The sequence below is a fragment of the Meriones unguiculatus genome, chromosome 9, assembly GCF_030254825.1.
Source record: "Meriones unguiculatus strain TT.TT164.6M chromosome 9, Bangor_MerUng_6.1, whole genome shotgun sequence".
Taxonomy (NCBI): domain Eukaryota; kingdom Metazoa; phylum Chordata; class Mammalia; order Rodentia; family Muridae; genus Meriones; species Meriones unguiculatus.
The window spans coordinates 12,536,564-12,554,731 of record NC_083357.1 but is presented as its reverse complement, the minus strand read 5'-3'; the positions used below and the strand labels follow the sequence as shown (position 1 = coordinate 12,554,731).

Below are 18,168 nucleotides of genomic sequence, written 5' to 3'. Positions count from 1 at the left end.
GCTGAGAATGTTTTAAATGTTTTTTATAGCTTTGTGTTACTTACAAAAGGTTTTATTAATTTCTTTTGAATATTTCCCCCCATTAAAACCATCTGTTATCAGTACAGTTCTAAATGTCCAGAATTTTGGATTTTCAAAACTAAAACAAGATGTTTGGTACCTCTATCCCAAAAACTTGACAGCTTAAAATCATAAATTAACATGCGCTGGCCAAGGGTTGTATTTCAGTGAGAGAGCTTGCTTATTATGTGTGAGGTCCCAGATGGAAGCCCAATTCAAAACCAAAAATTTTAAATGATAGTCACCGACTTAATACATGTAAGACTCCCTAGTCTACCTTACAATTTAAGACTTAATCATTTACATGTAAAGTGCTATACCTGTGCATAAGACAATTTATGGGTTCTAAATAGATGCTTCTACTTAAGTGTAATATAACAAATTAAGGCTTGAGAGATGGCTCATTTGCTGCTCTTCCCAAGGATCTGAGTTCAGTTCTTGGCATCCAAGCCAAAGTTCTAAGGGATCCAATGCCTCTGGCCTCACAGAGTACTTACACTCATACGCACATAACCACACGCATACACCTACATAGAATTAAAAATAAATTCCATTTTATATGTGTATAACACAAAAAGCTTAGTATCTAGGGAGAGGCTAGCCTTTGATTAAAATCTGAAAAACAAATTATAATACTAAATATACATTATAATATTATATACACACATATCTTACAGTTCTTACCTGCATTATTAGTACTAGACTGACTATCCGGCAAATTGTCGCTGCTTTCAGGAGGAGGTTGTAGGGAAGGTGTTGGAGCTGTTTTAGTTCTTTTTTTGTCTTTTTTTCTTTCCACTTGACAGTCGTCATCGTCATCTTCACTTTCACTGAGATCGTCAAAACCAAAATATTTAATTTTGTAATTAGAACTTCCAGAACCCCCTTCATCACCTCCTGTATCATCATGATCTTCAAAACCAAAAAATTCAAGTTTAACATCCTTTTTGGATTTAGTATTACTAGGTCGAAATCTAGTAGTGGTCTTAGAAGTTGCAATATCTGCCTTTTTTCTGAGCCGGCCAGCCTCTCCTAAATCTGCAGGAGTGGATGCCGTGAACTCATCCATACTCCGTTCCATAGTATCCTGGATGGTAACATTACAAACTGACAAGCAAGATGGATGTAAAACAGTGTAATCTCTAGTCCGTCCAACTGTTCCTCTAAAACTGGTCCCACAACTTACACCACCTTTCTTTGCCTGATTCAGGCCATCTTTACTTGATTCACTGTTTGCTTTGGCTAAGGCCTGACTGGTGCCATCCATTAGCTTATCGAAATTTGATGCTCCCTGTGAAGATTTCGCTTTATTGGCCCTACAGTACGTCCTACAGTTGTTTGGCCTAAGAACACTTTGTATAATATCTTCTTCAAAGGCTTCATTTAGATTTTCCAATCGATTTTTTAAATCTTCATCCTTCATCTCCAAAAGAGAATCATTATCCAACCTTAAAATACAGTCTTCTGATTTGACGTCTTCAAAATCATTATCCCATTCATATAAACCAGTTTTTACAGATCCTTTGACTGGACAACTTTCGGATGGAGATTCTGATCTTTTTCCAGATTGGGAGTTCCAAGTATCATTTGTTTCCTTAATTTCATCAGCTTTATATTCCGAAGCCACTATGGTTTCTGCATTGGGTTTCTTAGTACTATCTTCAGCATTTTTGTGAAAATGGTGACTATTTTTTTCAGGTTCTTCACTAAGATTCTCCACTTTATCTATAAAATGAAAATGTCAGGTTAAAAACATGAATGTCATCAGTATGCAAATAAACAAACAGCAGAGCTATCTGAACAGTAGTGCAGAATAATCTTGAAATAGCTGCAATAACTTCAAATTATATATTTAAAAAGTTTACAGGTATTTTTTTATTTGCTTTCCTACCTTTGTCAGTATGTACAGCTGCCATGCCCATGGGCACCCAATCCTCTTAAAACTGTTACGCTGAACTAAGAAGAGATGCTAGCATTATTAAGAAACTTAGATGACACTTTTACTTTCAAGTAACTATGCTTAAATTAGGAAGTATTTAGTAGAATTGAAACCCATGTAACAATGAATGAAGACCTTTCGGGGGTTTTTGTACTAACCTAAAAATAGGGCTGTTTATATAGTATATTAGTTTTGTCTAGAAACCTGCCTATAGGAAGCTTCTCTGGCTATTTCTGCATTTCTTCTAATCCCAAAAGCCACCACTACCACATGATTTTTAACAATGGCTCTGGTACCTATATAGCCTATAGTGCCTATTTATGAATATCAACCAGTATTGGAAACTTAACATGACTATTTTTTATGTAAGGAATTCATTTTGTTGCTTTATACTTTTATCATCAGAAGCAATTACATTTTTTACCTTCCAAGTAAAAAATGGCAATATGATTCAAGGAAATATCACCAACAAATATTTATTCTATGTCAAATAATAAAATTGCCTTAAGAAAAGCTATTTACAAATCTTTTGTTTTGTTCTGAAACAGAGTCTCATGATGCACCCCTGGCTGTCCTGGAACTCACTATGTAGACCAGACTAGCCTCAAACTCAGAGATCTACCTGCCCCTGCCTTCCAAGTGCTGGGATTAAAGGTATGTGTCGTAACACTCAGCTTATTTACATACCTTAATGAACAGTTTCAAATACAGTCGAAAAGAATGTTTTACATGGATGGATTCACTATATAATTTTTGATGGAACTCAGTGAGTTTAAATGTAATTTGACTATGTCACGGGCCTGTAATCCTAGCAAGAGGATTCCAAGTTCATGGCAAGCCTGGGAAACTTAAGACACTTATTCAAAAAGTAAAAAGAAGTAAACTAATTGAATTCAGTGGTAGAGCATCTGCCTAACATGCATGAAGCCCTAAGTTCAATCACTAACAATCCATCAATCATTTACCTAAAATCCATACTTGCTTACCTTTAGGAGACACCTAATATATAACAAAGGTACACATTTTATTCTTACATACTTTCCTCACTATGGACAATGAACTAAAAATATCAATCAGCAATCCTAAAAAGCTAAAAACCATAACATGAAACACTTTGGAGAGCCATAATAAGCAAAGTCAAGTCTAAAAGTAAACCTACTCTTTCTATAAACGAAAAGGGTACTGGTAACTGAGTCTAGGAGTGTGATACCAAGGTTAAGCTAGTTCTACAGATCTCCTGCCAAGAGTTCTTTCTTCTGAAGTTTTCCTGAGAACTTCAATTTCCTCCTGTGTTCAGCAGAGAACCTTTAAGCTTATCTACTTCAAAGTGCCAGAATGAATTACTGGAATAAAAGCCTCTGTTTAGTAAACATCTGATATGCTTAAACTATATACCTGTCTACAAGATGTAACTAAGTTAAACTACCTCATTTTTACTGATTTGGGCATGTGTGGGAACACATGTGCCACGATGCAGTGAACCATCTCTCTAACCATCAACTCATTTTTATAGTTGTATAGTATTCCACTATTGGGACTTCATGGGGGTAATGTGTTGTATTATGTTTTGGTTTTGGTGTTAAATTCTCATTATGTATTACTGGCTGGCCTAGAACTTGCTATGTAAAACAAACAGGCCTTAAAATCATGTACATCTACCTGCCTCTGCTGAAATTATATGCTACCTCACTCAGCTTGTTTTTGTTTTTTGAGACAGGGTTTCCCTGTGGAGCCCAAGATGGCCTCAAACTAGTGATCTTCCTGCTTCATGTGCACAATACCTGCTTCTACTATCTTACTATCTCAAAAATGAATACTTTCTATTTTAGATATAAACATTCTTCTGATTTAAAGACAGATCTAGCTGGGCGTGGTGATACATGCCTGCAATACCAACACTCAGGGAGGCAGAGGCAGGCAGATCTCTGAGGCCAGTCTGGTCTACAAAGCCAAGGACAGGACAGCCAAGGCTACAAAGAGAAACCCTGTCTCGGAAAAAAGACAAATCTAAAAATAAGCTTTATTGTAATTTTAAAAACATTATTTTATTGGCCTCATTTCTCCTATACTCAGAGTATGTATTGTGTTTATGCACTTCAGAAGTTGCCTTTATGTGATTTAAAGAGTAACTGCTGCTAGCATGTAAACATGTAAGGAACAGTGATAGTTCTGTAAGGAAGTTTCAGCATTCATTGTTCAGTAAGGAAATAGTATACAGTAAGTTACTAGCAAACAACCCATGTTATAGCTAAAGAAAAAAATGAATTATTACTTTAGTACATTTTTAAACTTCTAAAATGTTACACAGTAGGTAAAAGCTAACCAACAGACTTGCACATAAGAAAACCTGCCCAAGTTCTCCACAGCAGTATTTTAGCATGTAAAATATGTGCTGTACTTCTCTATTATCTAACTTCCCAACAACAAAAAAATCTTGACTTGCTTTTGAAAGGTTATGACCATCTTATCCAAAACTGCAGATCGCAACTACTTTTAACTGTCCTCCCACATCAAAACCAGTTTCCTAACAGGTAAAGTCATTTGTACACAAGTTCCAGTGGAGGAGCAAGGGGGCAGTATGATGACTAGTTTTTTGTTTGTTTTTAAATCTTCTTTAATACAATACATACCACTGCAGCTTCCCCACCCTCCATTCCTCCAGATCCACTTAAGATCATCCCTCCAGAAAATAGAAGGATTCAACCAAACATGGCACAAGATCCAATAAAACTAAGCACAAACCCTTACATTAAGGCGGGACGAAGTAGTCTAGTAGTAAGAAAAGGGTCCCAAAAGCAGACAAAAAAAAGGTCAGAGACAACCCCACTTCCACTGTCAGGAGTCCCCCAAAACCCAACTATTACATACATGCAGGAACATAGCACAGACCCATTTGGCAATTGCCTGTGTGAGCCCTGCTTAGTTGTTTCTGTAGGCTGTGCTCTCCTGGTATCCTGGACCTCTCTGGCTCCCACAATTCTCCCTACCTTCTGTGGAGTTCCCTATGGACCCAATGAAGCGGGTCCAACCTGGGCTCTCTCTTTGGATGGCTATTTTTTATGTGGACTTGATACAAGCTAGAATTATCTGAAAGGAAGGAAGCTCAAGTAAGAAAATATCTCCATAAGGCTGGACTGTTAAGCAAGCCTATAGAACATTTAGTCAGTGATTAATTCCCAGACAGACCTGTCCCAAAAAATAAACCAGTAAGCAACTTAAATAAAACACACAGGCCAGCAGCCAGGCATGGTAGTGCACACCTTTAATCCCAGCCCTTGGGAGGCAGAGGCTGATGAATCTGTGAGCTCCAGGTCCATCTGTTCTACACAGAAAGTTCCAAGACAACCAGGGCTGTTACACAGGAAAACAAAACAAATCAAAAGACATAAGTCAGCAAGATTGCTCAGTGGTTAAGAGCACTTATTGCCAAGTTTGAAGACTTAAGTTTGATCCCTGGGACCTCTGTGATAGAATTAACTCCAAGTTATCCTTTTGACCTCCATGAATATACACGCGTGCACACACACAATTTTTAAATCCTTCTGCCTTATCAAAGGGTCAGTTTGCTGGGCGCAACTGGCATACACATGTAATCTCAGCACTTGGAAGAGGCAGAGACAGGCAGATTCTCTGTAAGTTCAAGGTCTACAAAGGACAGCTAAGGCTATACAGAGAAACCCTGTCTCAAAAAACTAAACAAACGGGCAGTTAAATGGTATCAGGTGTAAGGACACAAGCCTGGTAATACCAAGATTGTGAATCAGGCTTGTGAATTCAAAACCAGCATGTTACAGTGACTCTATCTCAACTCTCATTTCCTCTAGGAAGATTAAATGACCCTTGCCCTTGACAGATTCTTAATTTTATACCAGAAGCCCTGTCTCTGAACAAATTGTCCATTAGAAGAAAATAGTTGCTGGGGATGGTGGCACCCAAGCACTTGAAAGGTAAAGGCAAGAAGATTAGGAGTCATGGTCATCCCACCTACACAATGGGAAAATAATGAGGCTGCTAAAAAGGACAAGGTTTATCTACCAATACTGTTTGATGTACATCCTAAAATTATTCTTTAAATGCAATAAAGGCATAATATATCATAATTACACAGCAATATTTTATCTCACAATGTGTGTATGTTTTGAAACAAGACCTCAATGTGTAACCAAGGCTGACCTGGAACTATGTAATCTGGGCTAGTTTCAGATTAAGAGATTATCCTGCCTTACTGCCCTAAATCCTGGGATTATAATCATGCTACTACACTCAACAAGTATGAGTTTTTAGAGACATAAACAGTGTAGAAGTTGATGGGGGGAAGGGCAGATTAGGGCTATAGTTCAATGATGGAATGTGCATACATATATTCAAGGTCTTGGGTTCTAGAACCAAAAGAGAAAGTATTCATAGATTCTGAAGTGAAGGAAAGTTACTTTTCACTGTCAAGAAACATGTAGATATCAGTTACCTAAAAAGCCACAGAATGAACCATTATTAGTGAACAAGGAGCTGGGAATATAGCTTGATTGATAGACAGCTTACCAAGCATGTACTAGGCCCTGGGTTCAATTTCAAGCACTGAATTCAGGAAGAGTGGTGCATGAATGTAATGTTAGCACTCAGGAGGGGGATAGGAGAATCAGAAATTCAAGGTCATTTTCTTTTACAGAAGGATTTTGAGGCCACTCTGGGTTAGAAACTGTCTAAAAGATAAATAAGCTCCCAACTTCCTCAGTGAATAGACTTTATATCAAAATTTGAAAGGTAAATTCTCTTTCAACTGGAATATAAAATATACTAATAAACACAAGGTTATGTCATTTTAAAGATAAGACAGTAAGTAAATGAGGACTGGGAATGTAGCTCAATATACGGTGCTTGCCTACCTGCTCTAGGCTCAATATTTAGCACCGAGGGAAAAAAAAGGTTCATTTTGAAAACCATTTCAAAAACACTACTCAAAAACTGGGCATAGTGGTGTACCTAAAATCTCAATACTCGGGAGATGGAGCTGATCAACAAGACCTTGAATAATGATGATGATAATGATTATGATGACGATGATGATCATGATCAACAGCAGCAGCAGCATTACCATTATCACCACTGTGAGCAACAACAACCACCAGCAGCACTTCCAGTACCACCACTTAGCATGCCCACTACACAAAACAATCAAAATCAAATCAACTCCCTATCATTCATCAACAAAACAGCCTTTATCCTTAGGTTTTTACAGGGTTCTACCCATAAGAAGCTGATGCCCTCAGGAGGACAACAGAATTAGGGTAAAGTTGAACTTCTTCCTGTGTCCACATCCTCAAAAGAGGGCTACTGCTCCTCTTGAAGCAGGCCTCTTCACCATGGCTTAGGTAACTCCTAATCCATTTGGGTCTGGGTTATAATAGTGCCACTGTAAAGAAGCAAGGTTGGGCCTCATCCCCGTGATTTTCCTACATCCCTCCTATACCTTTGTAAATAAAATAACCCCTCCTCATATTACCGAATTTGGGCATGACACCTATTTCCAACTGTCATAGTTCTTTTCTCTTTAAAACATGTACATTTACATACGTGAATTTTTTAAATCCTTAGGTCACTACAACCTTCCTGTGAAATCTTCATTTAGTTAACTTTTGTATCAGCAATCCAATTCAATTCAGTTGAGCCATTCATGAAACTTTCTGCTGGCTTCTGGGGCACATTTTCTTCAATAACTCTGGCTGTTTCATATTAGCTTTCTTTTTTAGTTTCTTCCTCTTTTCTCTACCCTTTAAGTACAGAAATTTCTTCACAACTCAATTCAAATACTTAATGACTTTGTGTATTTCTACATTTTCAAATATTTATATACTTAATATAATAATATAATCAAGGTTTTTTGTTTTTGAGACAGGGTTTCTGTGTGTAGCCCTGGCTGTCCTGGACTTGCTTTGTAGACAAGGCAGGCTAGCCTCAAACCCAGAGATCCATCCACCTGCCTCTGCCTGAGTGCTGGGATTATAGGCTTGTGCCACCACACCCAGGAAATCAGGGCTTATTTAAGCTCCATCCTTGATCTCCCCTCTCAAAACCCAATATAATCAGGTGTGGTGGTTCATGCTTTAAACTGGCTCTAAGTTCTAAGGGTACAGAATATGTGTGCAGGAAAAATATTCTGTGAAATATTATAAAAATTTATGTCACCATGTTCAGCACACCTCAATGGCATGCCTCCTGAATCAACATACATGAGGACAGTATGCTTACAGTTTTCATTTCTTATCACATAGCTAGTATTCTCCTGGAGCTGAGGGAAAACATGTTAGTGGCATCCTGAACCCTTTACTCTTGTTAATTATTAATTTTGAGAGCAACATTGCTTTTTTGGGGTAGGGGTGAAGGATAAGAAATAAAAGTGTAGATGGCACATGCTTTAATCCCAGCACTCGGGGAAGCAGAGGCAGGTGGATCACTGTGAGTTCCAGGCTAGCCTGGTCTACAAATGAGTCCAGGGTACCCAAGGTTACACAGAGAAACCCTGTCGCAAAAAAAAAAAAACAACAACAACAACAAAAAAAAAAAAAGTGTGATGTACACGCTGTAACCCTTGCACTTGGGAAGTGGAGGCAGTAGGAACATTTTCAGCTATATCTTGAGTGTGAGGACAGCCTGTGCTATATAGTCTCCAGACAGAGATCAAAATCTACTTAATAAATGAAGGCTGGGGATATGGTAGATGTACAAGGTCCTGCGTACAATCCCCAGAAACTGCAAATTCTAACAAAAAAAGCACTTAATCTGTCTCAAGGGCTGGAAGAGATGGTTCAGGTTAGGAACATTAGATATTCCTCTAGAGGACCCAGGTTCAATTCCTAGCATGGTAGCTTACAAATGTCCGTAAGTCCAAGTCCATGTGATACACGGCGCCAGGCATGTACGTGGTGTGCATGTGTACGGATGCAGGCAAAATACCCATGTAAATGAGATAAACCTTTTAAAAAATTATTTACACTGAAACAAAGGGGAATTTTTAATTTGCTTCAACATCAAGATAAAATGTATGTTATGGCAGCTGTTTTAATCCTAAAACCATGCCTTATTTATTATTAAGTTCATTCCTACTAGAATACAACAAATACTATACACCATATGAAAGCACAATCTGGATGTTTCACAGCTATCCAACTTCTGAATGATGCTTTGCCCTTAACATAATAGAAATTAGGCCAGCTTTACAAGGCTATGATTAAGAATTGACTGATAAGCCTGACAGGGCGGCTCACGCCTTGAATCCCAGCACTCCGGAGACAGAAGCAGGTGAATGGCTAAGTTTGAGGCCAGCCTGGTCTACAAAGTCCAGGACAGCCAAGACTATATAGAGAAACCCTATCTCAAAAAAAAAAAAAAAAAAAAAAAAAAAAAAAAAATTGACTGATATATGAAAGGCTTAGCACAAAGCTGTAACTGAAAAAAAAAAAGTTAAAAAAAGATTACCAAATTTTCTTGAACTTGAGATATGACAAATATATTTTATAAAAAAAAAATAATAGTCACTATCTAAAGGGAAGTAACTTCCTGCTATTGTTAGGATTCTCTAACAATCCTCACTAATAATCTATGTCCAATAAAAGTAGAAAACAGTATCTCAGATAAGTTTGTAGGCCACCTTTTAAAAAAGTTTTTTAAATATATGCATGTTCTATGCCTGTATATAGATAAATATACAGAGTGCAGGTGCTCATGAAGGCCAGAGGTGTTCGTTGGATCCCCCTGGAACTGGAATTGCCAGTAGGTCCTGGAGCCATTAAGGTATTCTGCAAGAGCCATATGCATTCTTAACCACTAAGCCACTTCTCCAGCCCATTTCTAGCTCACTTTACTGTAAGAAGTAGGGGCTGGGGAGACGACTCAGCAGTTAAGAGCACTGTCTGCCCTTCCAGAGGCCCTGAGTTTAATTACCAACAACCACCTGGTGGCTCATAACCATCTATACTAGGATCTCATGCCCTGTTCAGGCATGCAGGAGTACATGCAGATAGAGCACTCACATATATAAAATAATAAATAAATCTTTTTAAAAAACTGTTAAAAAGTAGAATTTCTGAAAACCAACTTTGGTTCTAAAAATCAAAGCTTATAATGTCCTGACAATAACCCCCAACAAGTTCACACACTTATTACAGCTTTAAGCAAATGGGAATTTATTGGCTACAAAACCAACCATGCAAATTAAGAGCCTATGCTATAGTTATCTCAATATTTGGCAGGATACGTAGACTGAATCCCAGCTGGCTGGCATGAAAAGTGTGCCAAGCAGAAATATAAGTCTCTACATACTTTTTTCACGAGTCCAGACTAACAAAGGAGAACTGGATGCAACCTCAATAAAAATCGAAAGCAACCTTTTTAAAAACTCCTAGGCTAAGAAATGTTTCAGAGTTACTGGCTGCTCTTCCAGGGGCCCCAGTACACTTGGTGGCTCACAACTGACTGTAACTCCAGTCCCAACACTCTATTTCGGCCTCTACAGACACTGCACACACATGGTGCATAGGTTTGTTGTTGTTTGGTAGCTTTTGTTTTTCAAGACAGGGTTTCTTTGTGTAGCTCTGGCTGTCCTGGAACTCACTCTATAGACCAGACTGGCCTCACTCAGAAATTCACCTGCCTCTGTGTCCCAAGTGCTGGGATTAAAGCTGTGTACAGCCACCACCCAGTATAAATGTTTTAATGCACAGTCCTGGACTTCAAACTTTAGAGACTACTTGCCAAGTATTGGTAGAGTGCCTGTCTGGTTCAATCACCAATACCAAATATACCAGGTATTCTGGCAAATTGCCTTGAATCCTCACATTCAGGAAGTGGAGGCTGGAGGCTCCGAAGTTCAAAGTCATCCTTGTTCACACAGTAAGCTCAAGACAAGCTTAGGATACACAAGATCCTGTCTCAACAAACCAAACCCCCACAGAGTGGATGAGGTGGGTTAGCTAGCTGGTAAAAGTACTTATCACACAAGCCTGATAGTGAATTCATTTGCTGTAACCCATGGTAGAAAGACAGAACTGACTCCAAAATACTGTCCTCTAACTTCCACATTCTAACCATGCTCATGCACACACATATACACACAATTTCTTTAATAAGAAAGAAGGAAGGGAAGAAGGGTCTGAAGGGGATTCATTGGTTTAGAGTAAATATTTCTCTCCCAGAGAAACTGAGTTCAGTTCTCAGTATCCATGTCAGATCGCTCACAACTGCCTATAACTCAAGCTCCAAGGAATCCAATACCTCTGGCACCTGCACTCATGCTCACATAACACAGACACATAAACATAAAATTAATCTTAAGCAAGGCATAGAGGTGCATGCCTTTAGCCCCAACACTCAGAAGGCAGAGGCCACCCTCATCTATATGGTGAGTTCCAGGACAACCAGGGCTACATAGTGAAAATGTGTCTTTGAAAATTAATAAATAAAAGGTCAAGTAAATCTATTAATATAATACTATAGATGTCTTAGAAAGATGAACGCCAACTCCTGCTCAGTCTTTTTAGTGTCTATCTAATTGACTAGTTTATAAAGCCAATGAAATCAGAATGTTTTGTTTAGAAAATTTAAGAGGAAAAATCTGCAGATAACAACAAGAACTACTGAATTCACTTGAAAATGAATACCTAATGGAAGGCAGGATGAGTAGTGCATAATCGAAGGTAGGTCGAGTAGTAGGTAGAACAGATAATACACAATTTGCCATACACTGAGGTAGTGGGTACTCAGTGGTAGATGACTGCCTAGCATGCATAAAGCCCTAGGTTCAATTCCCAGTATCACAAGGAGAGAAGAGATGCCTTCCATATACCAACTATTGAATACCCAAAGTTCTTTCAATATTCTATTTTTTTGTAACTGGAAATTTTATAATGTCTTGAAAGTTCTTAGGCATAGTTTGTAATTCTTTCTGCTCTTTTACCTTATCTATTAAGTATTTGTTTCTAAAATGGCAACCACTTATGTTTTAAAAAATTATTACATTTACTCCTTTATTTTTGTATATGAGTATGTGCACATGTGTGGGGGCACACAAGTCATGGTATGCATGAGTGTAGAGAGGTCAGAGACAACTTGCAGGAGTTGGTTCTCTCCTTCCACTACATGGTTCCCAAAGTCAAACAAGTTTTTAGGCTTTACCTATTAGGCTATCTTACTAGCTAAACCTTTCTGTTTTATCATGACTTTGTCGTGAATTCCTCTCCAAATTAACCATAATTTTCAAAAGTACTACGCATTAAAAAGTATTTAAAACAAAGAACTGTAATATCATCAAACACTTAATCACATAGTTCTCTACAGAGAAAAAGATGCACTTAACATGTACTATTGAAAAAATAAAATTGAAGCTTGGATAAGCTGGTGAGATTGAACAGTTACCTGACTGATAAGACACTATGAAACTTTTTAGTCTGTGCACTTGGAACAAGTTGTTGATAAAACTTTTAATAGCTTTCTGAGTGAAAGTAAAGGCACTGATGCTATGACAAACATGCAAAAAAAAAAAAAAAAAAAAAAAACAAAAAAAAAACAGAAAATCCTAACAAAAAGTTTAGATGAAGAGGCTATCAAAAGAAAATCTACAAAGCTCAAAAGTCTCTTTCAGAAACTTTTAAATACGTGAACTTATACATGATTTATAAAAATAACCAAATTATGCACAATTAGAATAGGCTAAGACTATTACAAAAATTAAAAACGCTTCTTCAAAGTTTGCTTTCTACCCTATAGTCACCAGAGTTGGCAGCTTCAGAAAGTCAATGAAAAGAGAAAAAAACCCATGCTGCTATATTATTCCCTTCCTACTAGTGTGCCTCCATGACAAATGGAATCAAAATGATTTTTTTTCTTGAAGAGCTGTTTATCTGTATTTTAGTATATATTTTTCTCCTCAAAATTCATTATAATGGAATCTGACTTCAGAGTCAATCCAACTACTGGCAACAGAACTACACTGGAGTGGGAACCTATTTCATGCAATAGAAAACTGTGTTTTTCAGTTTCTGGCAATTTCCAACAGCAATTTGGACATATGTAAAGACACATCATCACCAAAGGGACTTAAGGAATTAATTACCTCCTACAAATGCTCGTATTCCTCTTATTAAACATTTATCTTTTTCTCAACCCTCTGCTACCAGGGCACTCTTCCTGACAACGGTGTCCCATACTCCAAGACAGTACCCTTGATCCTCCATGATAACTTTAAGAACTCGCCAGTTTCTTTCTTCTCCTGGCCACCTGCCTCATATGTAAAACAACTATTTGCAATCAGCTAGAAATGACACTAAGAATACTACCCAATTCAAAGTGAACAGTATTCTCAAGAGCCTAGCCCAGAGCTGAACAAACAGGCTCAACAACATCTAAACAATCAATAATCTCATTCAGTGGTTAAGGTACTGGTTGCTCTTACAGAGGACCTGGGTTCAGTTCCCAGCACCCACCTGGTGGTTCCCAACTATCTGTAACTCTAGTTCCAGGGAATCACATGACCTCTTCTGACTTTGGCAGGCAGCAAGCATGCATGTGGTATGCATACATAAATACAGGCAAAAACAGGTATAAAATAATAAATCTATTAAATTTTTTTAAATCTCATTTCAATTTTACCACTAGCTGATCTCAGAAAGTCACCTAACCTCTCTGAGCTTTAATCTATAAAGGGAGGAGAGCTGAGTAAAAATTCACTGGAGTTCAGAAACTCCAGAAGCTCCTCTTTTAGCCTCTGAGGGCACCCTGTATACACAGTGCACAAACATATATGCAGGCAAAACACCCATATATAAAATATAAACTTATCAATAGCCCCAAATAATCGCAAATGCAGGGAGAAAAAAAAAGTATTAATAATACACAAATGTGACAAACACATGCAGACATTTGAGCATGCACACCTTTTAAGGTGCCAATAAGCTCAGCAGGGGTGCTTGCAATGCAAGCCTGGCGACCTGAGTTTGATCTCTGAGACCCACATAAACATGGAAAGAAACAACTTAATACTGTCCCGTAATTCCCAAACATATGCATGCACACACAAATAATAAATTAAAATTTCATTTCACACAAATGGTTTACAGAAAGCTCTCTTGGCTTATAAAAAAAAAAAATCAAAACTTACCTGAAGTTATTAATTTAGTGCAACTACTTTTGTTTGCATTGTCTTCTGGGACTCTATTTGTGCTCTTTTCTTTCCCGATCAAAGTATCCTCCACAAGTAAGCATCTATCAGAAGCAGTACTGTCTTCACCCACCACATGACTAAATTTGCTATTAGCTTCAAGTACAGAAGTGACTTCTTCCAGCTGAGCAGCTTCACTGGATTCTGAGTAAGATGAACCCTTACCCTGGGCTAAATTTTTTGAAGAAACAGGTAGAGACTCATCATCACTATCAAAACCAAAAGGATCTCCAGTATCTTCTTCTTCTACTTTAGGTTTCTTCGGAATTTCTTGGATATCTGGCTTGAAATTGGGCCTCTTCTGCCCTAATTTAGCCATAAATGTGGTCTCTCCCCATTTTGTACTAAGAGTAGTCCGTTTGTTGGAAAAAACTTCATCAAATTTTGAACTGCCATTTCCTCCTTTCCTACTGTAAGTTTTTCCAAATCGGGATGTCATTTTGACACCTGTTTCATATTCCCTGTGTAAAGAAATTTAAGAAAATATAATTAACAACCTTTTAACAAGTTTTAAGCATTCTATAAAAGATCCTATGACTTCTTATATAGTTTTCATCATTCAGTATACAAACTATTAAACTAGTTTAAATAAATAAGTTGAAGAGGCTCAACGTATCCTTTACTTCCATATATCACATTTGGTAGTGCTATTGTTTTACAGTAAGTACATATTCATATGAAACTTGCAAAATTAAAAAAAGCTGTCTACTAACCAAGTTATAAGGAAGTAACCCTACAAATCTAACTTAAAACATTTTTCAAGTTCCAAATTGACTGTTCTCATACACAATTTAACCAGAAAAATAATCTAAATAGAGTAAATACCCAAATATAATATTTCTAACCAAATTATATTATTTTTTCCAGGATCTAAACAATGTCAGTTGACTAAATTTAGTTCTTTGAAATTTTTACAGCTCTTCATACAAAGATAGAGTCAGAAAAACTCTTATATAGTTTATATTTTCTTATATAGTACAACCTATAGCTTCTACCCAACCGTAAAGATTCTTCTTCTTGGTCTAAAGTAATTTTAACTGATTTAAAAAGAAAAATTCCTTCACTGGGCCTAGTGACACACACCTTTAGTCCCAGCACTTGGGAGGCAGATACAGGTGAATCTCTGAGTTTGAAGCTAGCCTGGTCTACAAAGTGAGTTCCAAGATAACCAGGACTACACAAGAAACCCTGCCTTGAAAAACAAAACAAACAAAAGTCCTTCGGTGGTCATCTGCCTAAATTGATGAAACTATTCTTCTATCTTCTTTATTTCTATACTGCTGTGTTCATTTGCTGAGTGACATTTCTGAAGTTGGAGAACTCCACTGTACAAAGGTAATTTATTATATAAATGTAGAAATACATAACCCTTATTTTTTCTTTCCAATTTACAAACAAACCTATTTAACTGATGTACCTAAAAATAAATATACTGGTAAATTTTTTCCAGGGGAAGTTAAAAAAAAAAAAATCAAACATTTTAAAAATACAAGTTACAATACTTTTACAACATAGTCAATCCTTATCCATTTTTAAACACTTGGACCTTCTGCAATTTAAATACCAATTTATCACTTCTAGGGGGAAGGTGAGCAATTGCTTAAGAACTTGGAAAAAAAACTTCATTACTCTGAAACTTACAATAGGACTAATATTTAACTTATATATAATTCAAATGTTTTTGAGCTACACTTTTAATATTTTCATTAAGTCCTTACAATTTAATGAATCACTATCTAATTTAGTTCAGCAAATATTCAGTAGATTCACCACCCCCCTAAAGTTTGAAAGGAAATCAATCCTGACTGGACAAACTAATAATTTAGTCATCATATACATCTGTACTAAGAGAAAATTTGGCTTCCCTCAGAGTTTCCATTTTGTAGTTTTGAACACTTAACAAGCTTTTATTGTCCTTCTTGTTAAATACTGCCTATTTAACACAACAAAGTATAATTGGGCAGCTAACAAAGACAAGAAAATAAAGTCATTTCTTTAAGTGTGATATGCAGAAATTCATTTATATATATTACAACAAAACTGGAATGTTTTGAACACATACACATGGCAATCATCTAAAAAATGACGACTAAAGACCAAACCAAAAATCTAGACTTGATTTCCTTTATGGCAACAATTGAAAAACTCACCGTAAAAACAGTCCTAAAAACATAAAGCACTGACTGTTGCAAGATTAAGGTCTGCAAATGTATATTTGATACTGAGTTAAATGTGTATTTTTAAGAGATCATGTCTCAAATATACACTGTGTAGTAACATCATTAAATGCTGATGAAATATCAGTGATTTTCTTAATATTAAGGAATGGGAGGCTTGTAGCTAAGACAAATATGGCTGAGTTATTATCTACTGAATCCAGTGGATATGAATACAAGAGCTCATTATGTGATTGTTTTTGTTTTCCATAACGTCCATTTAAAAAAAAAAAAGTTACCAGACTGCTGCAATCTTAGCATATCTAAGCATATATACAAATTCAAAAGTAGGCATTTATGTTTGGCATGACATTTTACATACATTTCAGACACTATCTTGTTCAGGCTTCAAACTTCACCAACACTCCAGACTAAAAAGAAAATGAGGACTCACAACTAAGTGTTGTTTTTGTTTTTTTAAACCTTTGGGGACTTGGCCTCACCCTAAAGCCCAGCTTACTTTTGAGGGAAGTGCATAGGGATTTAAATTAGTGAAACCTGGGGTGGGGGGGGCACTCCTTACACTTAAGCTGCACAGAAACCCAGCCTCTTCCAGGAACCCCCACCCCCACCCACCAAGGGCACTGGGGAAAGTGAAAGGGGCAAACAGAGGCAAGTAGAGATCCTCACCTGAGGCTGCGAGTGCGCCAGGAGGCAGTGGGCGAGACACCCCTCGCGCTGGACACTCAGGCAACTTTTCTCCTCCCAACCCCCAACGCCCAGGAAAGGGACGTCGCTTTGGACGCCCCGGAAGCTTCTGCCACCGAGTCCCCAAAGCAAGGCCTCGGTGACTGCTAGAGGAGGAGGAGGAAACGACGGGGGAAAGAATTCAGGACTGAAGTCAGCCGGACCGGGTTTGGAAGAGAGAAGTCAATCAAGTAGCCACCCGGAAAAGAACTCAAAAGGGAAATAGGAGGTGGTGGGGAGGGAGAGAGTTCTTCAAACCCCTCAGCGCCCAACTTCCTTAGAAGCCAGGTGAGCAACGAGACTCGCAGCGCCCCGGTCTCCTCCACCCGCCCCAGCTAGCTCCCGGCCTAGGCGGCCGCCCGAGACCTCACTTACCCTAGGCGCCTGGCGGGTGCTTTGGCCTCGGGCCGCCTCCGCCTCTCCCGCTCCCAACGGCCCACGGGCGGGCGCAGGAGCCCCGCGCGGGAGAACAGTGACGACCGGTGCGCCGAGAGACGCCGGGGGCTCGGCGGCCGTCACAGACCGCGGCTCCGCTTCGGTAAATAGGAAGCCCGGGCGAGGGGGGGGAGCGGCGGCCCCGCAACTTCCCTCCCCACCTCAGGCGCCCCGGCCGGGCAGGGCCTAGGCCTCCCTGGCGGCCGCCGCCGGTACCGAACCCGCTACGTGCCCCCGCTGGGCCGCCGCCGCCTCCTGCGCCGCCGCCTCCGCCGGTGAATGGTCAGCGCTGGAGTTTGAACAGGGCCCTGAACCATCTCAACGCCATTTGCGCTCCCGGCCCCCACCTCCTTCCTCCAACAGCCGCTCGCTCCGTCACTCCGCTTCCCACAGTCCCCGCGCGGCCGCCCGACCCCGCAGCCAATCGTAAGGCCGCTTACTCAAACCGCCGCGCAGGCGCCGCGCCCCGCACGCGCCGGCTGCTCCCATTGGTCGGGCCGCGAGACTCGACGGGAGTTGTAGTTCTCTTCTGCGAGGTCCTGGGGTCCAAATCCCGGTTCCCGAGCAGACAAACGATCTGGGTTCTGGCTGCGGGCCTGCTGGACCTCACCGGCTCGGGAGCC

The 18,168-nt window shown here is 39.0% G+C and overlaps 1 protein-coding gene across 3 annotated transcripts in view; it reads right to left on the bottom strand.

Annotated features, from left to right (window-relative positions):
• The window catches only part of Wapl (WAPL cohesin release factor), a 72,952-nt gene extending 55,044 nt beyond the window's left edge, over positions 1-17,908 (bottom strand). The window contains exons 1-4 of one of the 3 annotated variants that reach the window (XM_021635969.2): positions 17,486-17,908; positions 17,054-17,217; positions 14,148-14,668; positions 745-1,785 (exon numbers count right to left, since the gene is read on the bottom strand). In XM_021635969.2, the coding sequence (XP_021491644.2) occupies positions 745-1,785; positions 14,148-14,646 (1,540 nt within the window). In that variant the 5' untranslated portion in view covers positions 14,647-14,668; positions 17,054-17,217; positions 17,486-17,908. Of the gene's footprint in view, positions 1-744; positions 1,786-14,147; positions 14,669-17,053; positions 17,218-17,485 lie in introns of those variants that run through there. The other 2 variants (XM_021635968.2, XM_021635972.2) reach the window with 2 other exon arrangements.
• Positions 17,909-18,168: the final 260 nt, after the last annotated feature.